This window comes from Cenococcum geophilum (assembly GCF_001692895.1).
Source record: "Cenococcum geophilum 1.58 unplaced genomic scaffold K441scaffold_28, whole genome shotgun sequence".
NCBI lineage: Eukaryota > Fungi > Ascomycota > Dothideomycetes > Gloniales > Gloniaceae > Cenococcum > Cenococcum geophilum.
The window spans coordinates 2110338-2127504 of NW_027137586.1; the positions used below are offsets into that span (position 1 = coordinate 2110338).

The following is a 17167-nucleotide window of genomic DNA, read 5'->3' on the forward strand; positions in this document are numbered from 1 at the left end:
TTCCTAATCTAGTGCCTAACCTTAATAAATTAGAGCTTTTAGGTTATGAGGTTTAATACTAATAAGACCTATAAGCGGGCCTAGAGGTTCCTACTGTGCGATAGACACCTCTCTCTAAGCGATTAGCTAGTTTTATTATGCGCGGCGCCTTTCCTACCCTATTTCCTTATGGTAAAGCAGATTTTAATATACCACGAAGCCGTACGGTTACCCTAGCTGCGTACGCTAAGCATATACTTAAGTATCAGGACAGTCGGTTTAGCCGCTACCCCTTATTTCGCTACTACGTGTTTAATCGGATTATAAGAAAGTAAGCCCTTAACGCCACCCGCTTCCTTTACGGCCGATTAAATAAAAATAGTCTATTTTTAGACGAGCTTAGTAATCTTATAAATGGCAGTAGGGGTAACCAGGTTCTAAATAAGATTGTACAGCATATATAAAAGCTTAAGGGCACTAGACCTTATTGGAAGCAGAAGAGAAATAAGCTTATAGCTTATACTAAAAATATTAAAAGCGGGTCTTTATTCTTTACACTTAGCGCTACTAATCTATATTAGCATAATCTATACTTTTATATGCCTCTATTTAACGAATATAAGGCTACTAATAAGGCTTAGCGCTACCGGATTGCTTCTTAAAATCTTAATAATAATCCACATATTACTACTTACTGGCTGCATTACCGCTTCAATCTGTTTAGGAAGTACGTGCTTATAGGTCTATTTAATAGTACTAACTTTTAGTCCTAATATAAGTGGTAGGTATAAGGTAGCGGCTATATATATAGCTTCTTATAGAGTTTAACAGCCCTAGAGCTAGATCTGTTAGCTAGTGCATTAAAGGCGGCTTTTACTAAGTACTAGGCTACTTTTATATCCATAATAAATCCTAATTAATCTAGGCCTCCCAATCTTTAATATCCTTCTACTCTTAGCTATAAAGAACAGCTTAATACCAGTAAGCTTCTTACCGCCTACCTTAATTAATTTCAGCGGCACCGTAATTACACCAAATTTTACTGCTTAAGATTAAAGAAAGGCTCCATTAGAGTAAAGGAGTGCCGCTTTTACTTTCCACGCTCTCTCCGCAATAAGGCCGCTGTATTAAAGGATTAAAATCTATATTACTAGACGTTCTGTCCATAGCGTAATAATAAGCTTTTTAATAGTTATAATGCAGCCATAATATTGGCGTGGATAGCAAATATTAATACGTCACCTGCTACAAGTATATTAATAATAGTTAACTATATAGGTAAATATTGCAGCAAGGAAGAGAAGAAGTCAACTTCCTACCAGGAGCTACTCCAATTAGTACAGCCGTACGCTAACTACCTTTATACCTTTAGTTTAGTAGTAGCTAGGTTTATAAATAAGCTTATTACTAAACGTGATTAGTCGGCGCAGGAGGTATACTATCTACTTCTTAACATTCTACTTTATAAAGGCTCTAGGAATATAGTAACTTTAAACTACCGCTAGGAGGACGATTAAAGCGCTATATATAAGCTTAAGGATAGCTAACTAGAAGGGTACGGACTATCTAACTATAAGAAATATAAGCGCCGCCTAGATAAGGTAGAAGACATTACTTTCTTTAATTTCCTACTCTATTTTAATCACTCTACTTATAAGCGTTGGTTAAGAGCAAAGCCTTAAGTTATATCATACTTTCCACGATATAAAGGCGATCCTTTCTATCCATAGTATCCTAAGTTCTGCCGTATAAAGCTTATTCTTTATTACCTATAGAGGGAGTATAAGGAAGTGGCTACTTATACTAATAGATTTAGGGCCCCTAATTATATAGCTTCCTATTAGGCTTGCGTTAACTCTTATTAGCACCCACTTAACTACTTCTACAATTAGAAACTAGAGGAAGGCCGCAAAACTGCTAATAATATTAATAAGTTTAAGGGCGATTTCGCAGACAACTTAGAGCTATACTAGTCTTTTAAGGCCCTACATGCCCGCGTCCAAAACTAACAGAGTTAAAATTAAGGATCCTAACAGGCTTAGTAATAGGGAGCTTAATTATAACTACAACTGGGGTACGCATTATAGTATATACCCGCAGCTTAATAATAAGACTTATTAGTAGGAAGCACGGTTACAGCCTCTACCGTTAAGCTGCCTATCCCAAACAGTAACTCCGTCTTCCTTACAACCAGGCCAGCGTTATATTTATAACGCCGTAGTTAATTACTATAGGCAGATCTAATTAGGCCTTGGCCCCCCCCCACTGCAGATTAACATTAATAGAGAGGCAGGAACTGGCAAATTATATCTTATTGCTGTTCTCTTTACTACGCTCTATACTATAGTAAGGGCTAATAGCAAGCCATTACTATTAGTTTAAGCCGCCCCTACTAGGGTAGCTGCCTTTAATATTAATGGTAGGACTATATACGATCTATTAAGGCTACCAGTAAATCGCCCCTTTAAGGAATTGCCTGCTGCTAGTCTTATACCTCTATAACAAGCTTTTAAGGATATTCATTATCTTATCCTTAACAAGAAATCTATAATCGGGCAAGTATATCTAGCCTAAATTAATCGCCGCCTCCGTTAGATCTACCCTACACGTAACGACGACTATTTCAGAGGCTTAAACATCTTACTAGTAGGCGATTTCCATTAGCTTCCCCCTATAGGTCAGGCGGCCTTATATAATAATCTACCCACTAGCCCATTAAAGCTCGCCAGCTATAGAAAGGGAGCCTATAAGGCAATTAACCGAACTGCTGTCCTAGATTAAGTTATACGGTAGGGCGGTAATAACGCTAAAAGCTTTATATTTAGGACCGCCCTCGCAGAGCTACGTAGTAATTCTGTAAGTAATTTAACTTAGAAGCTTCTTTTAACTAGGTGTAAGCAGGGCCTATCTACTAATAAGGTTACGGGCTTTAATAACGCAATTCGGCTATATGGCATACGCGCTGCTGTAGGTAAGTATAACACTACTCGGCTTCGCGACCTTTTACAGCCGGTAGTGGCTATTAAGTTAGTTAATACTGGTATAGGTGCGCAAAAGGCTACTCCTAATTAGTGTAATACTATAGAGAATCTAGCCCTATATATTAGCGCGAAAGTAATACTAATATAGAATATCTGGGTTAAATTAGGCTTGGTAAACGGTACTACTAGTATAGTTAAAGATATTGTATAGAAGGAATACGCGGATATTAAAAATAATTAACCCCAGTTATTACTAATTGCGGTAGATGGGTATAACGGACCTGCCCTATTTACTCAGCAGGATGGTAAGAAAGTTATCCCTATATTTTCCGTGCTTTATAAGTAAAAGGGTATAAGAGGCTCTTACTTACGGCGTTAATTTCCAGTTACTCTAGCTTTTGCTCTTATAGTGTATAAAAGCTAGGGCCTAACACTTAACCGGGTGGTTCTAGATATTAAGGAAAAGGATAAGATAGCTAGGCTAACTTATGTAGCAATCTTATAAGTTAAGAAGCTTTCAGGGCTTATATTTAAACGTGGATTTAATAAGGAACGATTTTAGTCATCTATAAGCAAGGCTAAGAAGGTATAACAGGAAGATTTTGTATGGAGGTAGTAGCAACTACTTATAAACGACTTTTCCTAAATAGGAAATTATATACTGGCTTAGAGGTAAGCAGAGAATATGGCATTCGTCTTAGTTTTCTAACTTTTAAATAGCTGATCTACAAAATCTAATTTATCTAAATTTTAACCCCCCTATCTGTTCTACCTTCTTATCGCCTTTAAAGCTATTAGATATATATATAATAGTATATAGGGAGAATTGGCAGTATTGCCGGATCAATATTGCTGCTATCTATAGCGTTAATCAATTTTTAAAAATTTTAACTTTTTTTTTTAAGGGCGGAAATGTTTCTTATATAATAAGTTACGTGATCTCTAAGAATATATATTATTTCTAAATTAACGTTACTTGGTTACTACAGTAGGCCCTCTTAATAAGATAATACTACCTAGTAGTGACTAAGGCGCCTTAATTTTACTACCACTCCTTTTATAGGCCTCCTCCCGTCTATAAATACTCCCTTTTTTATACCTTTTCTATTCTTCTTTATAGGGAGCTAGAGGTGCTCTAATACGCCTCCTTAGTCTCTACTAAGGGATCTATTAATTAGTATAGCGATATAGATAGTATTAGACAAGGAGACGACGGGTAAAGGAGAAGATAGAAAGGACGAATAAGCCTCCAGTAGGTGTCAGTCGAGTAATATTAATAGCTATATTATAGCCACCTAATCTCCTATGCTTATAGGCCTCCTCCCATCTATAAATACTCCCTCCTTTATACTTTCCTCTTTTCTTTTCTTCTTCCTTATAGGAGCTAGAGGTGCTCTAATACTCCTTAGTCCCTACTAAGGGATCTATTGGTTGATATAGTAATATAGATAGCATCGGACGAGGAGACAACGGGTGAGAGAGAAGATAGGTAGGACGGAGGAGCCTCTGGTAGGTATTAGTTAAGTAATATTAATAGCTATATTATAGCCGCCTAATCTCCTATGCTTATAGGCCTCCTTCTATCTATAAATACGCCCTCCTCTATACCTTCCTCTCCTCTTTTCTTCTTCCTTATAGGAGCTAGAGGTGCTCTAATACCCCTCCCTAGTCCCTACTAAGGGATCTATTAGTTGACGTAGTAATATAGACAGTATTAGATAAGGAAACAACGGGTAAGAGAGAAGATAGGAAGGATAGAGGAGCCTCTGGTAGGTATTAGTCGAGTAACATTAATAGCTATTTATAGCCGCCTAATCTCCTATGCTCGCAGGCCTCCTCCCATCTATAAATACTCCCTCCTCTATACCTTTTTTTCCTCTTTTCTTCTTCCTTATAGGAGCTAGAGGTGCTCCAATACCCCTCCCTAGTCCCTACTAAGGGATTTATTGGTTAATGTGGCGATATAGACAGTATCGGACAAAGAGACGATGGGTAAGAGAGAAGATAGGAAGGATGGAGGAGCCTCTAGTAAGTATTAGTCGAGCAACATTAACGGCTAGTTTTTATTACCCAAAGATTATATTACGTAACGATATTTAGGAATATAAATATATACCCCATCCCGTACTCTACTATTACTAAATATTCTAGATTTCGCACTCGGATCTGCTTATAATAGGTATTCTTAGAATATCTACCTGTTTAAAGCTCTATAATTAAACGTTATTAACGGTTTATATAGGGGTTGTTAATTAAGCTCCCGGGACACAATTTTTAAAGTTTAACACTACACCACTATTATGACCTTCTTACAGTGGCCGAGCTACCCCTAATCTCCTTCCCTCCCTCCCCTCCCTCCCTCCCTCCCTCCCTCCCTCCCTCTCTCTTATTGCTCGGCGCTGAGCTATTACGTCGTCGCTGAGCTATCGCGTCGTCGTATATCCGAACTGGTGGGCAACGACGTAGTTAATTAATGCTACTGTGGCCGCACCGCCTCTACCCGTTGGGGGGAGGGGTCTTAGCATACCGTTATGTCTCTTCTTACACACGTGTTTAATTAAGTTGGGGTAGTAGACTTTAATTCTAGCTATGCAGCGATTTATTTATTAGGCATTAAAAATATTTAGTATATAAAGCTTTAAATTGGAATTATAATTTACTATATCAGATCCTATATAGAGGGCTCTATATTAAAGCTCTACAGTCTAAATATGTACTAGATTCGTAACCAATATGACCTTTAAGCTTAGTTTAAGTAGGGCGCCTCAGTTACTGCAGTATATACTTACCTAGCGATAACCAGGCGCCTTAGTCTTACTACTACTTCTAAATTAAGCAAAAGCTCTATATAGGGGGGTCCTAGGGGGTCTCCCCCTGGAAAACCTCATCTCTATATATATTAATTAAAGTCTATATAATAAAGCTCTAAATTATAAACTCGGGTCAAAATTTTAGTTGGGGGGCCAACTATCTGCATGTTATTTCTATAATATCAAAAGATTCAATATTTGTCAACCGATTCAATTCAATTGGGACTTCCAAATCGATTGAATTGAAAAGCCAGTGAACCCTCAATCGGTTGAATTGAGTGCCAAGATTCAATCGATTCAATTCAATATTGAAATCTCGTTGATTGACTTGCAACCCTGGAGAAGATTCATCCTTATCTTAGCCTCCGACCAGCGAAACTTCTGGGAAGAAATCTATTACTGCCGGCTCATTCCAACGGCGTCTGGTGTTCATGGACGCAGCCGAGTACATGGCCGAATTCGTGGGGTACTGTCGCGGAAATACTCCTTACGGGTTCTGTCGTGGAGTCGTTGGTTCTGGCGACGGGACTCCAAGGTTGTCCGTCCCCACAAGACTAATTTCCTTCACCTAAGGGACTGATCGGTTGCAAAACTGTCAGATTGAATCTGAACTGAAAGTCCGGCAGAAAGAGCGCGTTCCTTCCGAATTTGGCACGCGTCTGTGGCACGCCGTATGCAATATGGAGACTTCAGATTGAAATGATGCAAAGAACTCCATTTCAGAAGCTGTACATGGTAAAGTTGCCAATATTTTAGCGTGCCATTCTGGCGTTTTGCAAGCGGTGAGAGTAACATCAAAATTTTAAGGCTGTGCAGACAAAATCACTCCGAATCAACTGAATCTGAGGCTCTTTCCGATGAACGAATTCGCCTCTTTCAGATGTCCTCCCTGCCGACCCCGCCCACTTCAGTTATAGGTGACGTCTTTTTATACTCCTTATAGAGGCCTAATAAATGCTATCGAATTAGGAATACAATCGCTTTGAAACCAGTGAGTCGCAAGATGAACAGCAGCAAGGCAAATACGTACGCCACTCCAATTGGATATTGAATTTTCTACGGTACCTCTGGAACTGCACGATGACCATAGGAAGGTAGTGGGTTTCTAGGTGGTACTGAAGCACCGCGAAAACTCACATTAATTTATCCGAAAACTTTAGCCGTCCATCGCCGGTTTGCAGACAAGGACAGATTTCCCCCCATCCCACGTCAACCGCTTCCTGATTTTCACCTTCAAGAGATTCGAACTTAGCTGGATAAATACATCACCATTCTCTTCTCGCTTGGTTAAGATGGTCGATGGCGCAAAGAGCAGGGCTTCACCAGGGCGAAGGGTGACAATCCGTCCGAAGAGATTTTCTAGTCCAGCCTTATCCATCTCTGCAATCGAAATGTGCTTTCGAACGACGTCAAACCACTCTGGGCTCGAGAAACGATGGATGATGATAATAGAGCAGAGTTCTATAAGGAGTGGGGGTATGGTGGGTTCTTGTGTTGATATTATGACTCGTGCTCCGTTGTGGCGTTGTAGCCGTATTACTGTTAGGAGTCTTTCTGTCAGGGCTTTAGAGGCTGGTGTGTTCGTCATATACTATGTACGTATGAGCAGCTATTTAAGAGATTCGGTTCATCCGATGAAAGGTACCTTGTGGGCCTCATCAACAACAATAAGCTTCCCAACAGTAGGATTTGATTCTAAGTATATACCGATGCAAATATCGAATAAAACACAGGCTGTGTTCGCATCGACGAAAGGACAGGACAAGTCGGCGATTGTGATACTTCCAGCTTCAAAGCTATAGTCTTCAGCCGAATTATCTAAGTCTAGGAATGATTCTAACAGGTCGAGTCTTTGTTGGAGCGGACCCTTCTGAGCCGGAGTGAGATCACAGGCCTCTATAGCTTCTTTAAATTTCGGGTAATTAAATTCTCCTGTCGATGTTGTCGCAATCTCTCGTAGTATCCTGGTTATTTGACCTATGTATAGCGGTGGGGCCTCGGTCCGATCTACAGACATCAGAGTTAACATTGAGCTAATATTCAAATACTTGGTTTTCAACTTGAACGGTCGAATATCTACACCTGGGATATACGAATACGAGGTATTTAGATCGTGGTAGTTCGATGGAGCAACCATTATGTGGATAGATGATACGCCAGTGTATTCACGGAAATTTGGATGATGATATGCGAGGAAGGCCGCTTCGCAAGGTTGAAAGCTTGACCGTGACGTATACTGACAAAAATGTAAGACCAAGACGCTTAGGGCCTGTTGAAGTACCCCTAGGATAGGAGCTTTAATAAGGCTGTTCTCTAAATCATAATTAGTAAGACTCTTTAAATGGGTATGCTTATGTGTTTACCAAGGAGACATGATATTGTGTGCGACTTCCCGCTCCCTTGTAGGCCACAGATAAATGCCGAAAATGGCACATTTGTATTAAGGAAGAGCCTCGGATCTGTGTTCGCGGTTACAAGTGATTCTTTCGTAGGGCAGATGCTCCCTAAAAGCCCGTACTGTGGTAACAACCTCGAATCATAACGCTTTAGTACTTCAGTTGAAAAGACGACAGCATTCCTAATGTCACTATCGTCCAGCCCAGGTAGGTATGAACTCTCACTGTAGCTAGACAAATCTAACAGGCATTGCTGATGCTCTATATTTGGTATCCTCGGGCTGCGATCACTTTCAGAAAGTCGATTAACGTTCCGGACTAATGGCCTTCTAGTATCGTTGATAAGTTCTTTAGACGGTTAGCATATTCTGCCTAATACCGAGATGTGCCTTAACATACCCAGCATTTTGGTATTCAAAGGCACTTGATTATGGTTACTAGCATTGGCCTTTGGATTTAGTGGTTGGGCTTCAAGTTTGGTAGTTGAGTTGCCGGCCGTTGAAGTACCAGCATTCACCTTTGGATTCAGTGGCTGGGTTCCAAGGTTGGTAGTTGAGTTACTAGCTATTGAAGTAGTAGCTTCGATCTTTGGATTTGCTGGTTGGAGTGGGGTTTTGGCCGTTGTGCTACTACTTGTCGCTTTTGAAGTTGGCCGTGGTTTGGCTTTTGAGCCATTGGGTTCGGTTTCCGGATTTAGTGACTGGGTTGAAGTGGCTGTAGGGAGATATGCCCTCCTGATAGAAGCGTACGTGAGTAAAATAATTTACAATGACGGGCTAGAAGACGCACACATTAACAAGTCGTCGAATCTCAGCTAGGTTTTCCTTCCAAGACTTTTGATCAAGAGCCCGAGCGTCTGCGGTACTCCCGTAATAGCCGATCAATTTACACGTAAAGAGATTCTCCCCGATAAAATTACCTTCCTCGTCAATCCCAACGGTCCGGTACTTCTCCTGCACCCATTCCTGAAGGCTCTGAATAGGCGCCATTGTATTGGTAGGAAGAGTCCGAAGCAGGAAGCGCGATGTATAGGAATCGATAGTCCGATCAGGAAAGGGCGAAGATCGATGGAAGTTAAGCTACCGTTGTCAAACTGAGCGACGGAGCTGGCCACCAGATTATGTCAGGCCTGACGGGACGACACGTGCAACTTAGACACGTCACAAAGCGCTCAGGGCTTGTGCGACGCCGCTCCACCAGGTCGCTCTTTCGTCCATACGTTATCGTTCGCATAACATAACCCGAGCAGTATGGCATGTCGTGGGGTGGACATCACGTGAAGTGACTGCAGTATGGGTTTTCTGGGAAGAATTTATCTCGTACCCGTCTTAAGTAATCTAAAGTATCCGTACAATGCCTTTATTTATTCTAATTATATCTATACCTTATTAACTAAGTATAGATCGGTTTACTTTATTTCTAATCTAACTAATCTAACTAATCCTATAAGGTATATTGCTAGGGTATATAGTAAGGAGTAGGCAAGCCGGGTTATAGGAGAGTTAATAGAAGAGGATAGATAGTAAGGAGTATAGGTATCCCTTGCACCGTTGGTCGACGTGCGGATATGGCCCGTGCGCACTAATCAAGAACATATGGCAGAACGCCTTACCGCCCAAGAATGCAGCAGATTGATTAGTTGAGCTTAGGCCATATATCTATGGACGAAATCAACGGTGTAAGGGATAGCCTTGTATAGAGACGAATTGATAAAGAGAGGAAGAGGCTGTAAGCCTAAGGTGCTTATAAGGAGTTGCCAAGCCTAACCTTCGGCTAGGCCTTGGCTGCCCCTAAGTAGCTCTTAGGCGAAGCCTCGAGTAATAGAGATAAAATATCCCTTATAAATCCTCTATTAAATAGATCGACTTACTTAGATTTAATCTATTCGATTTAATTAATAATCTTCCTAGTTTGCTTACTAGTAAGTAAAGACTATCTCTATTAAGTCCTTTATACTACTACTTATCTAAATATAAGGGTTATTTTAACCCTTACTCGGGTGCACGCCTAGGGGCTCTTAGGGGCTGCCAAGGCTAGCCTTCGGCTAGCCCTTAGTACCTCCTTATAAGCTCCTCGGGCATACAGCCCTCCTATCTTCCTTATTAGTTCGTCTCCGTACAAGGCTATTGCTATACTCTTTACTATATCGTCCTCTTTTATCAACTCTTCTTATAACTTATGCTTGGCTTGCCTACTCCCTACCGTATACCTAGGCAATACGCCTTACACTAATCTTTTAAATACTTTCCTTTAAGTCCTTATAATGTTACGGACGCTTTAAGTACGATGTTATAACTACTTGGAGAAGAGACGGAAGAAGCTAGTTGGTTGATTTAGGCACGGTCTAGGATGGAGCCGATAGAGCTATGTGACGAGGAATGGTAACCGAGGTTACATAACGTTGTACGCAGTATACGTAGTGTACGAAGGGAACGTATGTATAACACGTATAACACGTATATTACGTATAAAAAGGATTTTATAAAAGTACGGTTGTGTATTTAAGGACCCTTAGTCCCTACCTAGATAGTTCCTTCCTTATAGTAATTCTTAGAATATAATTAAAGTTAATCTGTTAGGCAACCACTCTATTAGTTGTTATTACATTGTTAACTACTACCTTTACATTTCCTATATACCTAGCCTATTAACGAGCCTATCGTAGTTCTTGCTATAAGGTTCCGTTACACAATTACTACCTAGTTATAGTATTAAATATAAAAAGTCGAATAATATGCTACTAAAAGCAGCCACTATAACGCTATTAACGGCGGTAACTACTTTAAGGTTAGGTAACGACACTAGTATAATAAACACTAACTTATAGTAACCTATAACGGTCGGACAACTATAAGAGATAGTTGACTAGCTAATAGAAAATAATGTAACGTTAGAAAATAGGATTAATGGGATAGGCGTAGTAAAGGCTAAGTTACTATCGATTAAAAGATTCTTAGGGGAGAAATTAAAGCTTAAAGGATTCCTTACGTAAATGCACTTTAAGGTTGCGTAAGAGGGAGTAAAGCTAGTAACACCTATAGATTGAATAGCGTATACGGGATTATTCCTATTAGGAAGGGCACTTAAATAGTTTAAGCCTTACTTTACAGAGATATAAGCAAATGGTATAATAACTACTAATTAAGATATACGGTTTATATTCTTAAGCTAGAAAGGGTTTATAGAGCGACTTATATAAATATTTGGAGAACTAGAGGCAGTAACCATAGTAAAAAGAAAACTCTAAGATATTACGCAACGAACCTTAGTAATTAAGTATATAACGCAGTTCCAGACGTTAGCGATATAAGCAAAGTAGAATAATAGGGCGCTTATGGCACAGTATAAGCAAGGACTTAAGGCTAAAGTCTAGGACATAATTATCCTAATAGAAGATGCGGATACCCTAAGGGAACTAATAGATTAAGTAATTAAGATTAATAATTAGATCTACTAAAGGGAACAGGCTAAGAGAGGCTAGGATAGAGTTCTATAGTTGTATAAGGCGTAGAGTACGCAATAACTAAAGCTAAGTTAGAAACTATGGTATAGCGCAGAGCTAATAGACCTAAGTGGTACTAAAGAAGCCTATAAGAGATGGAGTAAACAACTATAGAAACCCAGAGGATAAGGATTAAGTAATTAAAGGTCTAAGGAGTAGAGGCTAAACTAGGGATCTTAGCAGCAGAAGACATTTAGGCGGACTCTATAATAAGAAAAATGGTTTAAAGAGGGAGCTTATATAAATTGCGGAAAATAAGGTTACTATATTAGAGACTATAGAAGTAGGCAGAGTTACTACGTAGTAAAAGGAACGAGACTAGTAGACGATATATACGTATAGAGGGATAATAATATGCTACGAGGAACAAAAGAATGTTTAATCCAAAGTTTTGCGTTTTATTATAATAACGCATACTAAATTTATAAGGACGCTAAGTACGGCGCAAGCTATTGGCTATAGGAGCTAAGTTTATTAAAATATTAAGAAACCAACGAACCAGTTTACAGATTGGACATTAAGGACGATGAATTTAAAGTAGGCGAAACATTCTATAATAATAAGGTAATAAGAGCGGTTTACTGGAAACACGCAGCTATTAAAGATATTACACTAGAGGTAGAGGATAATTCCACTATAGAATAGGGAATATTAGTAGGGATTAAGACCCTACTAGACACGATGTCTATCGCTTTATAAGACGTAAGAAAAGTAGGGTAGCAAACTACTTTAGTACTTAATAAAGGCAAAAGGCCATAAGCTTAAAATTCTTAAGACGAGATATAAGACGACTAAGATTCTTAAGACGAGATAAGGCAAGCTTAAGGACCTATAATAGACAATAACCGATAGAGCAGAGTAATAGCTTAGTTTAGTAATATATAAATAAGCTTAGGACGAAGTTTCCTAAAGGTATAAGACTCTTAAGACGAGATAAGTAAGATTTAAGACTCTTAAGACGAGATAAGAATACTAGTAAAGCCTAGTTAGACTAAGGCTGGAGCTAAGCTTAAGCTAGAAGTAAGCTTAGGATTAAAAAATCTAAGGGGTTAAGAATTTAGAGTATAAGTAAAGATACCTATATATAAGAGGCAAGAGGCTTCTTTATAGATTAGAGAATCTGTAATATAAACGGCAGTTAGATTAGGAGACAGATATATAGACCTAGAAGACTTACTAGGGGAATATAGTATTCGGCCTAAAGATTAAAGAGTTAATACCGAGATTAAGAAGTAAGAGAACTTTAAGGATTTAAGTATAAGACGTAAACCAAAAGAAACTATAGAAGAATTTAGGTAAAGAATTATTGTATAGTAAGAACAGAAACTAGATAAGAGATCTAGTATATTAGGACGTATAAGGGACAGAGCGCTAGTACAAAGAATTACTAATAGGCCTAGGGCAGGCATACTAAGAGCTAAGTGGCTTACTAAACTGGAATAAGAAGAGGATTTAGGATTTCTTACTAGGTTCGAAGAATAATATATAAAAGGCTATTATAATGCAGTAATAAGAAGATACTTCCTTACGGACAAGCCGTATACACTCTAGTAGCTATACTAAAAGTGGTATAGACAGCGACACAATAATAAGTAGGCAGACTTCTATATATAGTTAGATAAATAAGTTATCTAAGACCACCCGATTACAGAAAAGGCCATAACTTATATTAAAGGAGCCTTAATTATAACGTTAAAGGATTTAGAGGAATAATTAGAGAACTAGAGAAGCGAGAGACACATCTTAGTACCTACAAATAAAGTTATAACGTTTAGATTAGCATAATAAAGGTTTAAACTTAAGGATAAAGATAAGCTAAGAGTTAACCTAAAGCACCTAGTATACTATACGCTATTATGGATTATATGCGTGGATAATATATATAAAATGCACAAAAATCTAAAAGAAAAGAATTGGAAATACCCTATAAGGATATACTGGATAATAGACGAGTAATAGTATAGGAATGCTAAATATATGCAAGGATAGCATCTAGCAGAAGTCCAGGAGGAAGGAGATTTAATACTTTAATTAGGAAGATTTCTTACGGAAGAATGCTTAGACGGATAATAGTAGTGGGAATACCTAAAAAATATATATTTATGGTATATTAAAGATAAGAAGCGAACTAGGCATTGGCTAAAGAGTAAGCTAAGTGCAACAGGATTAAGCAGCTTATAGTTAGGAAAAGTAGAGGCCTATAGGACTAAAGGGAGCCAGTGGTAGAGCCTTAGACCCTTAAAGGAATTTAAGGATAATACCTAAATTTACAAGTTAAATAGTAAGATTAGTAGTTTAAAGCGCTAATAGATAGTAGAGTAACGCGAAACTATATCTTACTAGTAGTAGTTAAGAGAATGGGTTTACCTTATAGATAGAAGAAATAACCTTACCTATTAGTTACAATTTTAAAAGATCTAATAGCCTACAAAGGAGGGATTATTAACCTTAAAATAGGACCTATTTAGATAACCATTAAAGGAAGACGAATTAAGATGTTTTTTAATATTCTACTATTAGGACGGGATAAGGCAGTATTAGGGATGCCTTAGTTACAGGAATACAATCTAAAGATTAATTGGATTATAGGTTAGGTCAATATTAGAGATACTTAACGCCGTAAGATATAATAACAAACTAAGTTAGTATAGTACTAAGTTGGAGCGATATATAAAGAGACTAAGCGAGGCTTAAGTTATATACTAAAGAGATACTATAAATATGGTAAGAAACTATAGTTACTAGAAAGTAAAAAGCTGTTAAATTATATAGTATAGGATTATAAGATAGAATTGGAACTAGGAATAAGTCTAAGGTTTTTTCCAATCTATAAGCTTACTAAAGAAGAAGGGAGAGTATTAAAAGAGTTTGTCTAGGAAAACTTACGAAAGGGATATATTAGACTATTGTAGTTATTAGCGGGTTATCTAGTACTGTTTATACTAAAGAAAAATAGTAAACTAAGGCTGTGTATTGACTATAGATAGTTAAACAGTATTACTAGAAAGGATAGGTATCCTTTACCCTTAATTAGCGAAATCTAAAATAGGATAGGTAATATATAAATCTTTACGAAGATAGATCTAAGATAGGCGTACTATTAGATTAGAATTAAGGAAGGCGATAAATAGAAGGCAGCCTTTAGGTTAAAGGAAGGACTATATAAACTATTAATTATGCAATTTGGGCTTATAAACGCACTAGTAATATTCTAAAAGCGTATTAACAATGTGTTAGGAGAATACTTAGATAAATTTGTTATAGTATATCTTAATATTATTATTATCTACTTAATAACCGAGGAAGAATATAAGGAACACGTTAAATAGGTCTTAAAGAGACTATAAGAAGAACAGATATTAGTAGTAATTGAGAAATACGAGTTCTTTATAAGGAAGATAGATTTTATTAAATTTATTATTAAACTAGGCTAACTTAATATAGTTAAGATTGTTCTTAGGGTTTTGCAATTACTATAGAAGGTTTATAGCGCAATGGTTAAAGGATATTAAGCCATTTACGTAACTAATAAGGAAAGAAGAACTATGGGTATAGAAAAAGGAATAATAAGAACTGTTTAAAAAAGTTAAGGAATTGTTTACCTAGGAGCCAGTTTTTAAAATTTATTAACTAGAACTAAAAACGGTTGTAGAAATAGATATATTAGACTATATACTAGGGGTATACTTTATATAGAAATATTAAGATAGATAGCACCTAGTGGTATACTATAGTCGGAAGATAACGCTACTAGAGTTAAACTATAACATCTATAATAAAGAGTTGTTAGGTATAGTTGCAGTATTAAAGGAATAAAGAGTATTCTTATAAGGTATAGAGAAACTATTTATAGTTAAGACGGATTATAAGAACCTAATAGGATTCTTAACGACAAAGGAACTTAACTAAAGATAGGTTAGATGGGCAGAGATGCTTATAGAATACTATTTTAAGATTTAGTATACTAAGGGTATAGATAATACACGAGCAGATGCTTTAAGTTAAAAGGCTAAACTACAAAATAACGAAAAGCCATTAGGGTCTTTACTGCGAAAAGACATAGACGGATTGATTAGGTATAATTATCTAAAAATTATAGTAACTTAGGAAGAACTAGAGAAAGTTTACAAGTTACTAGAGAGCTTTTGGGTATAAAGAATTCTAGAAGTATAGCTAGAAGATCCATAGACGGATATATACGAAAATCAAGAAGCGAAGTATATCCTAAGAAGTATAGCAGAATAATTTATGGAAGAATTTTATAAGGGATTAACTTAAGGATATAACGGAGCTATAGGCCTAGTGTTAAGACTCTAGGAGGAGTATATTATTAATGGAATTTAGAATATCGCAAGGAAAGTAATAAAGGAATATTTAGATTGCTAAAGGAACAAACTAACGAGGTATAAGCTATATAGAGGGCTACAACCCATTAAAATACTAGAGAGACTATAGGAGGCTATATTATGGGACTTTATTATAAAGTTACCAAAGTTAAGAGACCCTATTACTGGATAAGATTATAACGCGATCTTAGTAATAGTAGATAAGCTTATAAAGTAGGGATACTTTATAGCATATATAGAAGAAATATTAGTAGAAGATGTCGCTAAAATCTATATTAAAGAAGTGTTTATAAGATATAGAGTACTAAGTAAGATTATATTAGATAGAGATCTAAGATTTATAGCAGCATTTTGGGAGGTATTCTTAGCGGAGTAAGGAGTTAAAGTAGTAACTTCTACCGTATATTATCTACAGACAAATAGTTAAATAGAAAGATTAAATTAAACGCTAGAATAGTATTTAAGATACTATATTAATTATACACAGAATAATTAGGTATCGCTATTACTAGTTATATAGTTTATATATAATGCAACACCTTAAGAAGGAATAGGCATATTACTATTTAAGGTAAATTACGGATATAAGCTAAGAATATCGTTGTTACTATAATAAGTAAAGAAAATAAGTAGTACAACTAAAGAAAGAATAAAGATATTAATAAATCTTTATGCAGACCTTATAGAATTAGCGAAGAAAGTATAAGAGAGAATAAAAAGGTACTATAACGCTAAGAGATCTAAGGGACTAGATCTTAAGGAGGGAGATAAAGTATAGCTACTATATAAAAATTTTAAGAGTTAATAACTAAGTAAGAAGTTAGACTATATTAGACTAAGACCTTTTAAAATTACGTAGAGAATTTTACCGGTTACGTTTAAGCTAAACCTACTAGCTAGGATAAAGATTTACCCTATATAGTATATCGCGATGCTAGAGCTAGTATATAGGAATATTAAGCCACTGGTTTATAAAGTAGACATGTATAGAGGATAGGAAGAAGATAAATAGCAAGTTTTAAAGATCATTAGTTATAAGGACGTTGACGATAAAATATGGTATAAGGTTAAGTGGATAGGCTATAATAAGACTACTTAGAAGCTACTAGAAAATTTAAAGAATGCTATAAGAAAGGTATAGGAGTATTAGAAG

At 36.9% G+C, this 17167-nt stretch overlaps 1 protein-coding gene across 1 annotated transcript; it reads right to left on the reverse strand.

Annotated features, from left to right (window-relative positions):
• Window positions 1-6510: 6510 nt before the first annotated feature.
• Window positions 6511-9240, reverse strand: K441DRAFT_613547 (uncharacterized protein). Its single transcript, XM_067645643.1, has 5 exons — window positions 8956-9240; window positions 8566-8900; window positions 8134-8514; window positions 7416-8083; window positions 6511-7361 (listed from the first exon to the last, which is right to left on the reverse strand). Exons 1-5 carry the CDS (start codon window positions 9153-9155, stop codon window positions 6927-6929), a joined length of 2019 nt encoding a protein of 672 aa, XP_067502773.1. The 5' UTR covers window positions 9156-9240; the 3' UTR covers window positions 6511-6926.
• Between the last annotated feature and the right edge of the window lie 7927 nt (window positions 9241-17167).